The 17056-nt window shown below is 44.2% G+C and overlaps 1 protein-coding gene across 10 annotated transcripts in view; it reads right to left on the reverse strand.

Annotated features, from left to right (window-relative positions):
* Positions 1–17056, reverse strand: part of FHOD3 (formin homology 2 domain containing 3) — a 340976-nt gene that overhangs the window by 172253 nt on the left and 151667 nt on the right. For all 10 annotated transcript variants that reach the window (XM_079949216.1, XM_079949224.1, XM_079949223.1 and 7 more), the window contains exon 4: positions 786–853. In XM_079949216.1, coding sequence (XP_079805342.1) covers positions 786–853 — 68 coding nt within the window. The remainder of the gene's footprint in view (positions 1–785; positions 854–17056) is intronic.

Consider the following 17056-nt stretch of genomic DNA (forward strand, 5'->3'; position numbering starts at 1 on the left):
GTGTATATGAGTGTTTGTGTGTGTGTGTGTGTGTGTGTGTGCACAGAGAGAGAGAAACTGAGAGAGAGATTTTATACCCAATTTTGCTCACAATCCGTTGCCTAATATTTGCACGACATGATACATAATTCATCAAGGTTTTTGGAAAAAACTCTTACAGAAATAAGTATAAAAAACATAACTTAGATCAGTGTGTGGAAGTGTGGTCTCTTCTGCATCACCTATTTATTAATTAAACCCAGCATTCAAAATTTCAGCCCAACAGAAAATGCATAGGATTTATTCATCATTTTGCTGCCTGCCCGGGACTGCAAAAATGAAAGGGAGGAGGGGTGTCAAGCCACAATAAATGGCAGGTGACCCACCCACTCTGCCTGCTGTTTTGCACCCTCCCCCTTTCAACCCCTGACATTGCAGGATGAAAGGGGGAGCACGCAGAACAAAGGGTACTGCTGTCACCACTAGTATTTCAGGAAGCAAGAAAAAACCTTCCTTTTAAGAGAGGGAGAGTATTTATAGTGCCATTGGGATTCTCTTTTTTTCACCATGGGTGGTGAGTGCAAAAGTGAATGGGGTGCAAAAGGTATTTTGCTCCATCTACCCTTCCAGACAAAATGAAGTCAAGGACCTGGGGGAACACTCAAAATGGGTAAATAATGTGCTTGCCTGCCCATAACTGCTTCCAATATCTTCTAGCTTCCTGTTAAACAAGGCTGTACCTATGTAATCTTATGGAAACCAGCTTGAATGGCAGACAAAAAGAACCTGAACAAAGGCTCACTTACTTGAAATATTTGTTTCAGGGAGAAGAGGGCCCGCCTCAGCTCCCGTCCATTTGAATTGTAGAGTTTTTCTAAAGAAAAGACAAAAGAAAAAAGTTTAGTGGAAGTTTGATGTAAAATTCAGTTCTCATGACTGTAGGGAGCTGCATGGAATTATTTGTGAGGTTTTTTAATCAATATTCCTCAGTAATGCAACGTACATCAAACATATGAGCAAGGCACAATAGAGCAGCACTAAAAACATACAAACACTACAACGATCAATTAAAATAGAAATACATGCATTGTTGATGAGTACCACTCCCTTTATTTATCAGACTGTGAAATCTTGGTGCAAATAATCATGTTTTCAGTTGGAGTCTGAAACCAAACAGTTCAGGAGATGGATACACCTCAAATAGGAAATCATTCCGGCGGGGTTGGGACCCTATCATGGGGAAAACACTTCTGCAAGTCTCTTCACTCTGAATGCCGGCGGGGACTGTGAACAGAGCCCTGCTCCCTGCTCAGTCAATCTTAGGAATCAAATTGGCTACTGGAATAGCTGTTGCTGCAAATACAGGGCTTAGTAAACCATCATTATCACCTTGAACCAAGCCCAACAGCACACAGGGAACCAGGAAGCAGATCTTTTAGGACGGTTGTTATGTGATCTCATCTCGCTGCCCCTGTTGACATGGCTAGAATGGAAGGAAGGAGCTGGAGCATCTATATACCTTGCTAAGGGTAGATTCTTCAGTGATCCTGATTCCTGGTGTATTTGCTTGCTATCAGTCCCACCATTTAACTGGGAGGGGGTAACTAAACATCAATCAATAAATTAAACATTAATTTATAAAATGGCCGCAATGGAAAGCCAAACTATGGTTTAACATGAATATTCAAGCATGCTGATGGCCAGAGATAAAACTGTGCCTACTCTGTTCTTTCCTGAGTCCTGCTGTTGCCACACTACCTGCAGCCAAGCCATAGTTTGGCTTAGCATTATGTAGGAGCCCAGCTTCGTGATTTGTCTTCCCCAAGAAACCCCAAGTAACAAACAAATATTGGTTACAGTTTATCTGGAGCCAATGTTGACTAGTCCAAGGTTGCCCAATAGAGCTTGATGGTTGATTTTGAACCTAGACCCAACAATATACTCGCAAAAGACAGGTTATGCCAGATGGTTAAAACATTGTAGGATCATAGTCACCATGAGTGTCCAGAATTCCTTTCCTCACTTTTGAATAGGAGAACTAGACGTCTACATACACAGCTTCCACAAGGATAGCACATGGGCGCATTGGAAAGACTTCTCAGAAAGAAAGAAAATGGGAGGATCATTGTTCTACTGGGGTCAACAAAACCCAACAAGTAAAATGGCAGCAGAGTTGAACGCAACAGCAAAGGGTGCAATCCAGCAGCAATGCCTATTGAATGGGCCCCAGTGGAGCTTATTCACTTCTGCGAGGGGCCATTGGAAGTCATCCCACTGGTTTGTTCCCCATATGTTCTGCATAAGCAGAAAAGGCATGTTTTGGAAGCAAATGCTTTTGGTTCTCTTCTCTGAAAGAAGCGAAACATAACGGACATTTGCTGGGATCCAAATAGTTTCAGCCAATATGAAAGAGACGCCTCAGCAGTTGTTTGTAAACCTCCAAAGCAATATTCTGTCCTTGGCGCTGAAGAGCGAATGTGTGGCCCATTTATCCCTCTCGCAGTTCTCACAACTTCTTATTCCTTACGGAGCCGACAAATTCCCAGCACAAAACATTGCAAAAAGGAATGTCTCTTGTAATCACGGACCCAAACACACACTTTAATTATCCTAGCCCAAGAATCAATTCACTGGTGTGTACAAGTACATTATGTTTCTTGGCTGGATAAAGTAAAGTCTTGTCAGGAAAGCTGAAAGGATAATAGGGGTTTTTTGTGGGGTGGGACGGGACTTGCTGGGTTTTATTTTTAAAATTGTATTGTCTTCACGTGCTAAATAGGAACAAAATTATTCCTTGGAAAGATACCACCATCTGGCCTTTGTTAGAATTAAATTCCCTTCATTCTCATACAATTGCATACAGTTTGTCCAAAGATGGGTCTATCTGCCTGTGTGTTTTTGAAGAGATGCAGAACTAGATTTTAATTTCATCACAAGAGTCAGCATGGTGTACACGGGATTCCCAGGAAACATGCCATCCAGGCATCGAATAGACCTTGATCAGCAGTGCTTCAGCAAGACTGTTGCATTATATACCTTCACATGAGATTTCACATTTCAAGGTAGTATGTCTCTGTTGCTACACTACCACAACTCGTAATACATAAGGATGACCTAAAGCGTCATGACCAAATGCATTTTATTTCTCGGACCCAACAGATAATCCGTTTACTTCTGAATGAAGAGTGCCATTGAATTTAAGACCCAAACACCATGCTGCAAAACCTCAGGACTCACCCAGTGTCCTCAAATAAGAATTCAGACAGAATTAAACAGGGAATAGGGAGGATCCACATAAGAGTGCTAGCCTCATTAAAGGTAAAGGGACCCCTGACCGTTAGGTCCAGTCGTGACCGACTCTGGGGTTGCGGCGCTCATCTCGCTTTATTGGCTGAGGGAGCCGGCGTACAGCTTCTGGTTCATGTGGCCAGCATGACTAAGCCGCTTCTGGAGAACCAGAGCAGCGCACGGAAACGCCATTTACCTTCCCACTGGAGTGGTACCTATTTATCTACTTGCACTTTGACGTGCTTTCAAACTGCTAGGTTGGCAGGAGCTGGGACCGAACAACAGGAGCTCACCCCGTCACGGGGATTCGAACCACCGACCTTCTGATTGGCAAGTCCTAGGCTCTGTGGTTTAGACCACAGCGCCACCCACGTCCCTTTGCCTAGTAGTGCTACTTTTTAAAAAATCCAAAGGCGGCATCAGTTAAAGTTCACTAACATTTTCTCCTTTTGTTCAAGCAAAAGCCAACATTCTACGATTCTATGATTCAGATAAATTATTGAGAGAAAGAACACACACTGAATACTCTGTGACTTCTATAGAATCATAGATTTGGAAGGGGCTATGAGGGTCATCTGGTCCTATCCCCTGCATTGCAAGAATCTTTTGCCCAATGTGGTGCTCAAACCTACAATCCTGAAATTAAGAATTTCATGCTCCACCAGCTGAATTATCTCAGTTAACAATATCATCATTTTCACAGAACTGTATTTAGCAATGCATTTGTTTTTACCTGGAACTGCTCTTCTAATGCAGACATGTGCAAGTTGTGGTGCATCAAGCCAAACATAGCCCCGTGTGTCAGCTCGCCAGGAGCACGATAACCCTTTTTCTTTTCGCCATGTGCATGCATGGCAGGCCATAATGCATGTTCACTGTCTGATGCTCAGCTTCATGGGTCGCAATTTGTGCAAGGAGAGCTAGAGGTTAGAGGAACCGCAGGTGGCACACTTGATTTAAATCAGTGGCTGTTTGATTGACACATGTCTCACTTCTGGGTTGTTGTACTGCTTCTGTCATGTCCAAAGAGCAACTTGCGCTGGAAGGATCTGAAAACTAGATGTGCTTCTGTGGCTCATGAACTTTTCTCTACATGTTCTCCTTTGCGCACTGCAACAGCACTGCAACAGCTGGAAGTGCAAAGAACTTGTGCATTTGAGCAGCTGCCGGTGCTACAACATCCCCAGTCCCTCCCAGTCTGATTCATCACTGAGTGCATCCTGTATTGTGTATCACTAACGAAAGTCAACTGCTCGGTGCAGAGGGTGAAAACACAGAACAAAGTAAATGTCTGGACGTTTTTCAGGAGGCATATAAAACTAATTATTGCAGCGTGCCATTCTTTCATTGAATGTCAGACAAATTTAACTGGTGTCCAGCAAGAGCAAGAAAAAATACCTTGGAGCGACGCCAAAACAAGGCTTTCGTCTGAGCTTTGTTTTTGTCTACAAAAGCCAATAATAAATCTATTGGCAAGACAATGCACTTTCCTTTTTACTCCCAGACCCAGCAAAATGTATCATTTTGTGAGGGGGATCAGCCACAGGCACAGTGCCCATTAGTACATTAATGCTACTCTTCTGCATGTCTGCTGAGGTTATGCAGCTTCGCCTGTTACAAATTCATAGGGTTTGATCTAATCTGACTGTGTGTGTGTGTGTGTGTGTGTACACACACACACACACACACACACACATATATATATATATACACACACACACACACACACACACACACACACACACTATTTGAAGCCTTCACGTTTTCTCCCTGACTACTCCAGGGGAGACACAATTTATACTCAGCAGAGAAAAAATAGTTTCTGACTTTAAATGGTGGTCTGATTAAAGCAAAATACCATGGCCTATATGCAATCGGATGAATAAAGTTGTCAAGTGTTCTCTCCCTTTCTCTGACAGGTAGATAAATGCAGATAGATGACTAGCACATAAAAGAGGTGATGAAGATAATCATTTTGAAAGGATGCAGTCAACACGCAACCTCACAACAGATTTTCACTGCTATGACCAAGTGGTGCAATTTCCACCACAAAGTGCCTTTGTACATACTAGGGCAGGCATAGGCAAACTCAGCCCTCCAGATGTTTTGGAACTACAAATCCCATCATCCCTGACCACTGGTCCAGTTAGCTAGGGATCATGGGAGCTGTAGTCCCAAAACATCTGGAGGACTGAGTTTGCCTATGCCTGTACTAGGGCCTTTTTGCTCTTAGGCCCTTGGGACACGATTGCAAAAAGCATTCAAGGTGCCAGGGAGGGAGATCTCTGGAGTGAAACCTCTCTGCTTCGCCCTGTGTGCTTCCACCACAGTCTAGCACAGTTTCCCAGCCTTGGGCCTCCAGCTGTTTTTGGACTACAACTCCCATCATCCCTAGCTAGCAAGACCAGTGGTCAGGGATGATGGGAATTGTAGTTCAAAAACAGCTGGAGGCCCAAGGTTGGGAAACACTGGTCTAGCAAAACCAGTATTGTACCTACACTACAAAACCTCACGCAAACCATTTGAATGCAAAACATATCATCAGCACATAATTATTTCTGTCATTCCTCTCCTAGGTTTCAATAACTTATCGCAAGAAATGAAGTAATTTCTTTTGTTCAGACTGTCTGGGCTCCCAGAGACCTGAAACATGATAATACGAACTGGCTGTGAAGTGAGCCATGAAGCAAGTTCTCAGGATTTGCACACAGGCGCTTCTCAAAAAGGGCTCCCTTCCCCACGCCAAACCAATGAATCAATGCTTTCCTCATTATTTGTTCACAAAGAGTGCTGACAGCATATAATTACCCTTATTGGAAAGTGCTGCAGTAGATCACTTATTCCATTGATCAGTGGTTATCCAACAAGCGAGGGCTAGCTCTCCTCAGATATCTGACAATGTACCATCATGTTGTGCAACGCGAAATGCAGAAACAACCCCGACAACCAGGCAGCTGTCAGTTAACGCTCAGGCCATCCTCAGAGTCTGTTGCTGAAAAACAAACTATTTCCGTATGCTTATTTTGGTAGGGCTTGCCATAGAATTCGGTACAAGGCACTACTCCAGTTAAAATCTGGGGTGCTGATAGATTTGATGAGTGACTTGAAATGGCTAGCTCACAAGGCCATGGCCCAAACCCAGGCTACAAGGTTCAGGGCCGAGTCCCAGGGTCATAAATACGAACCCCCCCCCCCCCACACACATACTGTCCATGCCTCTAATATATATTTAGGATTCAGCCATAGGTAAGGTGGGTGGGACGCAGGTGGCGCTGTGGGTTAAAGCCTCAGCGCCTAGGACTTGCCGATCGAAAGGTCGGCGGTTCGAATCCCCGCGGCGGGGTGCGCTCCCGCTGCTCGGTCCCAGCGCCTGCCAACCTAGCAGTTCGAAAGCACCTCCGGGTGCAAGTAGATAAATAGGGACCGCTTACCAGCGGGAAGGTAAACGGCGTTTCCGTGTGCGGCTCTGGCTCGCCAGAGCAGCGATGTCACGCTGGCCACGTGACCCGGAAGTGTCTCTGGACAGCGCTGGCCCCTGGCCTCTTAAGTGAGATGGGCGCACAACCCCAGAGTCTGTCAAGACTGGCCCGTATGGGCAGGGGTACCTTTACCTTACCTTTAAGGTGGGTGGGTGGGTTTAAATTCTTGTTTTGAAAGACAATGGAGTGCAACCTCTGGGGGTGAAGCCAAACTGCCAGAGAAACACAGCGCCCGCGGTGGCTGCAGAGACCAGTAACTTATAACTGCTGTCTCCTGTGTTGTTTTTGTTGTGTTATCAGCACCAAAGTGACTTCCCTAGGGTGCAAGTCTGCGCAGTGTGTCTGGAGATCTTGAGCTGCCCAGATGACAAGACCTCTTTCTCAGCCTCACTGATGTGATCCAAAGGAATGCAGAACAATGCCTGAAGGAGCGTCTCCACCCCCATCGTTCTGCCCGGACACTGAGGTCCAGCGCCGAGGGCCTTCTGGTGGTTTCCTCACTGCGAGAAGCAAAGCTACAGGAAACCGGGCAGAGGGCCTTCTTGGTAGTGGCGCCCGCCTTGTGGAACGCCCTCCCATCAGATGTCAAAGAGATAAACAACTACCTGACATTTAGAAGACATCTGAAGGCAGCCCTGTTCAGGGAAGTTTTTAATGTGTGACATTTTAGTGTATTTGTATTCTTTGTTGAAGCCGCCCAGAGTGGCTGGGGAAAACCAGCCAGATGGGCGGGGTACAAATAAATTATTATTACAGTGGTGCCTCACAAGACGAAAAGAATCCGTTCCGTGAGTCTCTTCGTCTTGCGGTTTTTTCGTCTTGCGAAGCAAGCCCATTAGCGGCTTAGCGGATCAGCGCTATTAGCGGCTTAGCAGCTCAGCTGTTAAGCGGCTTAGCGGATCAGCTGATAAGCGGCTTAGCGGATCAGCTGTTAAGCGGCTTAGTGGCTTAGCGGCTCAGCTGATAAGCGGCTTAGCGGATCAGCTGTTAAGCGGCTTAGCGGATCAGCTGATAAGCGGCTTAGCAGCTTAGAAAAAGGGGGGGAGGAAACCCCCCCCGCAGGAACTCGCAAGACATTTTCGTCTTGCGAAGCAAGCCCATAGGAAATTCGTTTTGCGAAGCACCTCCAAAACGGAAAACCCTTTCGTCTAGCGGGTTTTCCGTCTTGTGAGGCATTCGTCTTGCGGGGCACCACTGTATTATTATTATTATTATTATTATTATTATTATTATTAGGCACCAGCTTGGCTTCAGGAGTTGCCAGAAGAGGAGGCATACAAGCTGTCATCCAACTTTCTTAGGGACTCTACTCCGGATTTGTGTAGAGTTTACTGCTTAGCAGGGCCGTCTTAAGTATATGTGGCGCTGTGGTGCAAAGATCCCTCCAGCGCTGCCGCCGCCCCCCCCCCATTTCCCAGAGTTGCTGACCTTTTTACAGTGCTGCTGGCAGCTTTGCAAGGCTGGAGGAGAAGGGCAGCAGCTGGAGGGCGGCTCCTCCAGCAGGAAGAGGCGGAGGCTCCGGGCACAGTGCTGCTTCAGCAAGGCGGGCGAGGGTGAGCTGATGCCGGGAGGCGCTGCGCCCAGCCTCCGCCTCTTCCCTGGTGCCTGTGCTGCGATGGCCATGGCAGGCGGAGGCTCTAGGCGCGGGATTGTGGAGGTGGGCGAGGGCAGTGAATTAATGCCGGGAGGTGCCACATCCAGCCTCCGCCTCCTCCCTGACGCCCTCCAGAACTTGGCGCCCTGGCATCCCGTGACACTTGCCTCTATGGACAAGACGTCCCTGCTGCTTAGCCTTTTCTTCTCCTGAATGTGTTCCACAAGGCAGCAGGTATGGGTTTCTCCTCGGGGATGGAGGCACAGATACCTGGGAACTGGAATCCCATGGAGCGCAGAACCTAGCTGCATCCTAAAGGACATGGTAGATAGCAGCAGAACAAACTGATAAAAAAAACCTCTCATGAAGCCAAGCTTAAAACAGCCTGTTCCGTTCCTTCTAGACCCCCACCCTGAGATTTTAATCCTTGCCCTACAGACCCTAAGCAGGAGTGAAACCTGAGATCAGGTATTGCAATGAACACTGAGCATGCCCAGTGGCCATGGGATGCTGAATTACTGATGGGAAGGAAAGGAAAACCAGAGGCAGAGGGTGCAATGGGGTATCATTGAAGAGAGCATGACTGCCTGTTTCCTTGAACAGGAGAACTCCACACCGAAACATTTTGTTGCTGGTCTCTCTTGTCTGTCCCCCGCCTTTACACTTGAATAATCTACTTACACAACAACTGAGAAACAGATATACCAAAAGGAGCAGAAATAGCAGACTGCCACAACTCTTGCTTTCAGGTTGTCTAACTGCTTTGCGGCATTCTAGTTGGGCAAGTAAGAACAAACACTTTCTCGACATAAGCAAATAATAGGGCAAGGCTATTCTGCTGCTCCCTCTGCAACTTGGTGTGGTGCTTGCCAGGAACAGGCACAAAGCAACTGGTTATAAAATGCACAAATTGATGTAACTGAATTTGCAGTATTAGCAGAATCATAGAATCATAGAATTGTAGCGTTGGAAGGGACCTCAAGGGCCATTGAATCCAGCCCAGGAATCTGAGATTTGGGTATCCAAGTTATGCCAAACCTTTATATGGATATAGCTTCAGAAACATCCAACGTTAAGTTCTATGTTTTTCCATTGGATACCTAAGTGTCTTCAGTTCAACCAGATGAATCCCATTTGTTTAAACAATTGAAGGAATTCAGCATATATTGCAATGAAGTCAACAACTGTAAGGAAAATATTGGATAAGATCAGGGTTTATTGGTAATGAGATTATTTCCTCTACTCTACAAGATGTAGTATACAGTGGTGTCCCACAAGACGAATGCCTCGCAAGACGGAAAACCCGCTAGACGAAAGGGTTTTCCGTTTTGGAGGTGCTTCGCAAAACGAATTTCCTATGGGCTTGCTTCACAAGATGAAAATGTCTTGCGAGTTCCTGTGGGGTTTTTTTTCCTTTCCCCCCCTTTTTCTAAGCCGCTAAGCCGCTTATCTGCTTGTCCGCTAAGCCGATAAGCCGCTAAAAGCCGCTAAAAGCCGCTAATAGCGCTAATAGCACTAATCCGCTAAGCCGTCAATGGGCTTGCTTCGCAAGACGAAAAAACCGCTAGACAAAGAGACTCGCGGAACGGATTAATTTCGTCTTGCGAGGCACCACTGTACATACAAGTATTTAAGGCCTTGTTTAGCTATGTAACTGTTTTCCATAAAGGGAACTGTTTGCATCCAGAAAGAAAGAAAGAAAGAAAGAAAGAAAGAAAGAAAGAAAGCAGATTTTATGTGTAAATATGTAATGAAACAGATGATAGTATCATAACATTTAAAAATGAAAAAACAAAATGGAATTGTAATGATATTGCTGCCTAAAGAATTCTGGTATCTATAGCATGGTGGGGTTCTGAATTCTCCCATACAGGGGTATTGCCTCTTAAAAGAGGCATCCCTCCATATAGAACAACAATTCCCAGAATTCCTTGGGAAGAGGGATGACTGTCAAACCAGAGTCAGCAACACTTTGGAGTGCAACATTCTCTTTTCTGTGTCTTTTCCAAGCAACCATGTTCTAACAGTTGCTGGATGGCAGGATGCCCAGAAAACATTTGCCAATCAATCAGATGCATTAGACTATGCCATTTGCACTAAACAATAGTTCAATGGGGAAAGCACTTGGAAATTAATACAATAAAAATGCAGTTAAAGACATTTGAGTGTTGCGCGATTGAAGAAGTGCAAAGAGAAACAGAGATGGAAGTGGCGAAGAAGGTAAAATATTTAGGAATATGGTTAACCCAAAAAAACATTGACTTATTCCAAAACAACTATGTGACAATTTGGAACAATATTAAGAGAGACCTCGAAGTGTGGAGTAGGATGAAATTATCTTTTTGGGGCAGAATTTCTTCAATCAAGATGAGTGTGCTTCCAAGGATGTTGTTTTTATTTCAAATGATCCCAATAATCAAGGGGACAAAGATCTTCAGAGATTGGCAAAGAACGATCTCAAAATATATCTGGCAGGGCAAAAAGCCATGAATACAATTTAAACTACTAACTGATGCGAAAGAAAGAGGTGGCTTCGCCCTGCCGGACCTGAAACTTTATTATGAAGCATCTTGTCTCTGGTGGATAAAGGATTGGATAACACTAAAAGACAATAAGCTACTGGACTTGGAAGGGTTTGATAATAGGCTTGGCTGGCATGCCTATCTATGGTTAGGAAAGAAGAAAGCTCATAAAAGTTTTGCCAACCACATTTTCAGAGGTGCCCTTATAGAAATATGGGATAGGTACCAAAATATTTTGGAACCAAATGTACCACATTGGTTATCCCCACTAGAGGTCATGAGTGTTAAAAAGATAAATATGAGAGAGGATTGGATGACTTATGGAGATATTGTAATTAAAGAAGGGGGGAAATGGAAACTGAAGCCATATGAACAAGTTAAAAAATATGTATATGATTGGTTGCACTACTTCCAAACAAATGATATGTTTAAGAAGGATTGTAAAGAGAGGAAATATATTGAAGGAGAGTCTAGATTTCAGAAGGAAATAATTAATAATGACTACAAGGTATTGTCAAAAATGTACAAAATGTTACTGGAATGGCAAACAAAGGATGAAGAAGTTAAATCAGTTATGATACACTGGGCCAGGGATTTTGGTTATAATATACAGTTAGCAGACTGGGAGAAGGTGTGGAAGGAAAATATGAAATTCACTGCATGCATGACGATAAAGGAAAATATTATGAAAATGGTATACAGATGGTATATCACTCCCGTAAAATTAGCAAAAATGTATAAGACATGTAACAAATGTTGGAAGTGTAAAGAGAGGGAAGGGACATTTTACCATATGTGGTGGGAGTGTAAGAAAGTAAAAGGCTTCTGGGAAATGATATATAATGAGTTGAAAAGGATGTTTAAATACACGTTTGTGAAGAAACCAGAAGCTTTCTTGTTAGGAATTACAGGAAGAGAAATTAATAGAAGTGATTATAAACTTTTTCAATATGCAGTGACTGCGGCAAGAATTTTAATGGCTCAAAAATGGAAACAAGAAGAATTACCAACATTGGAAGAATGGAGATGGAAATTGATGGACTTTGCTGAACTAGATAAACTGACAGGAAAAATCAGATACCAGAAAGATCACAAGTTCACACAGGACTGGAGAAAGTTTACGATTTATCTGGAAAATATTTGTGATGAACAGACAACGCTAGTTGGATTTAAAGAGGCTTTGTGATGACAAAGGGTATTGTGGGAGGGATAAGAGTTGTAAAGATTAATTAACTGGCAATACAATTATAAAGGAAATGTGAAATAAATATAAAATTATGAGGATTGTGGAGGGAGCTGGGGGAAGTCCAAAAGAATTTGGCATTATAGTGGATGTGAATGTGTTATTTAAATTTGTAAAAGAAAATTTTTCTAAAAAATTAATAAAAAATAAAAAAAAGACATTCGAGTGTTTTAATACATATTTGTAAGTCGTTTGAGGACTGCAAAGATGGTAGGGGGAAATCATCCACTACCACTTCTTACACCTCTCTTTTACTCATGATACAGTTCAAGCAAGATAAACCTCTTAGAGTTTAGTGAAAAATAAGACTTAGATGGCAATGGTGACTTCTAATCCCCATTTGAATACAGTGGTACCTCGGGTTACATACGCTTCAGTTTACAGGCACTTTAGGTTACAGACTCCGCTAACCCATAAATAGTACCTTGGGTTAAGAACTTTGCTTCAGGATGAGTACAGAAATCATGTTCCGGTGGTGCTGTGGCAGCAGGAGGCCTCATTAGCTAAAGTGGTGCTTCAGGTTAAGAACAGTTTCAGGTTAAGAACGGATCTCCGGAACAAATTAAGTACTTAACCCAAGGTACCACTGTACCATACCCCTTCATGGATCACTGCCTTGCCGTGGCGAAGGGGCTTGAAGAACTCAGAGAAGCTATGAACTATGCCGAGCAGGGCACCCAAGATGAACAGGCCATAGTGGAGAGTTTTGACCAAATGTGATCCACCTGGAGGAGGAACCGGCAAGCCACTCCAGTATCCCTGCCAAGAAAACTCCATGGACAAAGACAACAGGCATATAAAAGTTATGACGCTGGAAGATGAGCCCCTCAGGTCAGAAGGCGTCCAACATGCTACTGGGGAAGAGCGGAGGACAAGTACAAGTAGATCCAGAGCTGATGAAGCGGCTGGGCTAAAGCCGAAAGGACGTTCAGTTGCGGATATGCCTGGAAGCGAAAGGAAAGTCCAATGCTGTAAAGAAAAATATTGCATAGGAACCTGGAATGTAAGAACCATGAACCTGGGTAAGTTGGATGTGGTCAAAAATGAGATGGCAAGAATAAATATTGACATCCTGGGCATCAGTGAGCTAAAATGGACGGGAATGGGTGAATTTAGTTCGGATGACCATCATATCTACTACTGTGGGCAAGAAACCCGCAAAAGAAATGGAGTGGCCCTCATAGTCAACAAAAGAGTTGCGAAAGCAGTACTGGGTTGCAATCTCAAAAATGATAGAATGATCTCGATACGAATCCAAGGCAGACCTTTTAACATAACAGTAATCCAAGTTTATGCACCAACTACTGGTGCGGAAGAAACTGAAATTGACCAATTCTATGAAGACTTACAACACCTTATAGAAGTGACACCAAAGAAGGATGTTCTTCTCATTATAGGAGATTGGAATGCTAAAGTAGGGAACCAAGAGATAAAAGGAACAACTGGCAAGTTTGGCCTTGGAGAGCAAAATGAAGCAGGGCAAAGGCTAATAGAGTTCTGTCAAGAGAACAAGCTGGTCATCACAAACACACTTTTCCAACAACACAAGAGACGACTCTACACGTGGACATCACCAGATGGGCAGCATCGAAATCAGATTGATTATATTCTCTGCAGCCAAAGATGGAGAAGCTCGATACAGTCAGCAAAAACAAGACCTGGAGCTGACTGTGGCTCAGATCATCAGCTTCTTATAGCAAAATTCAAGCTTAAACTGAAGAAAGTAGGAAAAACCACTGGGCCGGTAAGATACAATCTAAATCAAATCCCTTATGAATACACAGTGGAAGTGAGGAACAGGTTTAAGGATTTAGATCTGCTGGACAGAGTGCCTGAAGAACTATGGATGGAGGCTCGCAACATTATACAGGAGGCAGCAACGAAAACCATCCCAATGAAAAGGAAATGCAAGAAAGCAAAGTGGCTGTCCAACGAGGCCTTACAAATAGCGGGGGAGAGAAAGCAAGCAAAATGCGAGGGAGATAGAGAAAGATACAGGAAATTGAATGCAGATTTCCAAAAAATAGCAAGGAGAGATAAGAAGGCCTTCTTAAATGAGCAATGCAAAGAAATAGAGGAAAACAACAGAATGGGAAGAACCAGAGATCTGTTCAAGAAAATTGGAGATATGAAAGGAACATTTCGTTCAAAGATTACCATAATAAAGGACAAAAGTGGTAAGGACCTAACAGAAGCAGAAGACATCAAGAAGAGGTGGCAAGAATACACAGAGGAATTATACCAGAAAGATATGGATGTCTCGTACACCCCAGGTAGTGGGGTTGCTGACCTTGAGCCAGACATCCTGGAGAGTGAAGTCAAATGGGCCTTAGAAAGCACTGCAAATAACAAGGCCAGTGGAAGTGATGGTATTCCTGCTGAACTATTTAAAATTTTAAAAGATGATGCTGTTAAGGTGCTACACTCAATATGCCAGCAAGTTTGGAAAACTCAGCAGTGGCCAGAGGATTGGAGAAGATCAGTCTACATCCCAATCCCAAAGAAGGGCAGTGCCAAAGAATGCTCCAACTACCGCACAATTTCACTCATTTCACACGCTAGCAAGGTTATGCTTAAAATTCTACAAGGAAGGCTCAAGCAGTATGTGGACCGAGAACTCCCAGAAGTGCAAGCTGGATTTAGAAGAGGCAGAGGAACCAGAGACCAAATTGCAAACATGCGCTGGATTATGGAGAAAGCTAGAGAGTTCCAGAAAGACATCTACTTCTGCTTCATTGACTATGCAAAAGCCTTTGACTGTGTCGACCACAGCAAACTATGGCAAGCTCTTAAAGAAATGGGAGTGCCTGATCACCTCATCTGTCTCCTGAGAAATCTCTATGTGGGACAAGAAGCTACAGTTAGAACTGGATATGGAACAACTGATTGGTTCAAAATTGGGAAAGGAGTACGACAAGGCTGTATATTGTCTCCCTGCTTATTTAACTTATATGCAGAATTCATCATGCGAAAGGCTGGGCTGGATGAATCCGAAGCCGGAATTAAGATTGCCGGAAGAAATATCAACAACCTCAGATATGCAGATGACACAACCTTGATGGCAGAAAGTGAGGAGGAATTAAAGAAGCTTTTATTGAGGGTGAAAGAGGAGAGTGCAAAATATGGTCTGAAGCTCAACATCAAAAAAACGAAGATCATGGCCACTGGTCCCATCACCTCCTGGCAAATAGAAGGAGAAGAAATGGAGGCAGTGAGAGATTTTACTTTCTTGGGCTCCATGATCACTGCAGATGGTGACAGCAGCCACGAAATTAAGAGACGCCTGCTTCTTGGGAGGAAAGCAATGACAAACATAGACAGCATCTTAAAAAGTAGAGACATCACCTTGCCAACAAAGGTCCGTATAGTAAAAGCTATGGTTTTCCCAGTAGTGATGTATGGAAGCGAGAGCTGGACCATAAAGAAGGCAGATCGCCGAAGAATTGATTCCTTTGAATTATGGTGCTGGAGGAGACTCTTGAGAGTCCCATGGACTGCAAGAAGAACAAACCGATCCATTCTTAAGGAAATCAGCCCTGAGTGCTCACTGGAAGGACAGATCGTGAAGCTGAGGCTCCAATACTTTGGCCACCTCATGAGAAGAGAAGACTCCCTGGAAAAGACCCTGATGTTGGGAAAGATGGAGGGCACAAGGAGAAGGGGACGACAGAGGACGAGATGGTTGGATAGTGTCTTCGAAGCTACAAACATGAGTCTGACCAAACTGCGGGAGGCAGTGGAAGACAGGAGGGCCTGGCGTGCTCTGGTCCATGGGGTCACGAAGAGTCGGACACGACTAAACGACTAAACAACAACAACAACAACAACCACTGTACCATAAACCATTTGAGAGAGCTGGAAAAATCCCTCTCCCCTCCAAAATCAGAAGGTTCTTTTAAAAGGACTCTCAGTTTGAGGTCAGAGGGTAAACTAATGCACTCAATCTGATGAAAGGATGCGTTGCATTTTTTTAACAGCATGCATTTGTTTACTTATAAATCTAAAAAATATTTTATGCTGCTTATTTCATAAACTGGATCAAAGTGGTTTGCAACAGAAGCACATTAAACTGTACCGTAAAGCCACCTTAAAAAGATCAAAATCCGATATCAATTGACCAATGTGGAAGGATGCATTCTTAATTCCCTGCACAGGCCTGGCAGAATATAACAGATTTTCAGCTGGCCTTTAACAGATGGCACAGAAGGCTCCTGCTGAATCTCTACTGGCCGAGTTTTTCACTGGACTGAAGGCTCTATTTATTGTTGTTCTCAAATGAGCTGGCTGGCCTGGGTAACAACCACAAGACAGCTTTTGCCTAGGCTTGCTGTTTTCAAAATATAACAAGAAACCTAGAATCAGTATATGAACTGACTGCAAAACTAAGTCCTCAACTACTTTATTCGGGTCTTCTTGCACCACCATTACCCTAGCATTTATGGTTTGTGCCCCCATAATTCTCAATTTCTTCTTCAACTTCTCAGCCCATAGTCTCCACCACCTCAAATTCTTAGCTTCCTTCCCACAGTTCGTCCGACCTCGAAGCCAGGAGTCCAATGACACCTGCAGGGCACAACACAGACTACCTCTGCCCTAGGCCCATTTGTGTGTTTCCCCACTTCCACAACTGGTGGGGAAAACATTGCGCTCCTTCTGGGGTAGTTTGCACCTCACCCTGCACTAAAATCCCACAAGAGGCTGCTAGAAGCTTCTGTCAGCATGTGACAGAAGCCACCCCCTTGGAACGGCTTCGATTAACCGGGTAAACCTGGGAGGGTAGCCCTCAGTGTGTTAGGGACTTCACCTGCATGTGAAGGCAGGCTGTGACAGATGCAGCACATAATACCAAAAGTCAGTGGCACAGCATGAGTTGCTGGCACATGGGGCAAGCGTTGCAGCCCCCCAGTGGACTGGGCAGCTGGGGTGGGGGCATGCACCATGGGTGTGTGTG

The sequence above is a fragment of the Podarcis cretensis genome (genome assembly GCF_951804945.1).
Source record: "Podarcis cretensis genome assembly, chromosome: 13".
Lineage (NCBI taxonomy): Eukaryota > Metazoa > Chordata > Lepidosauria > Squamata > Lacertidae > Podarcis > Podarcis cretensis.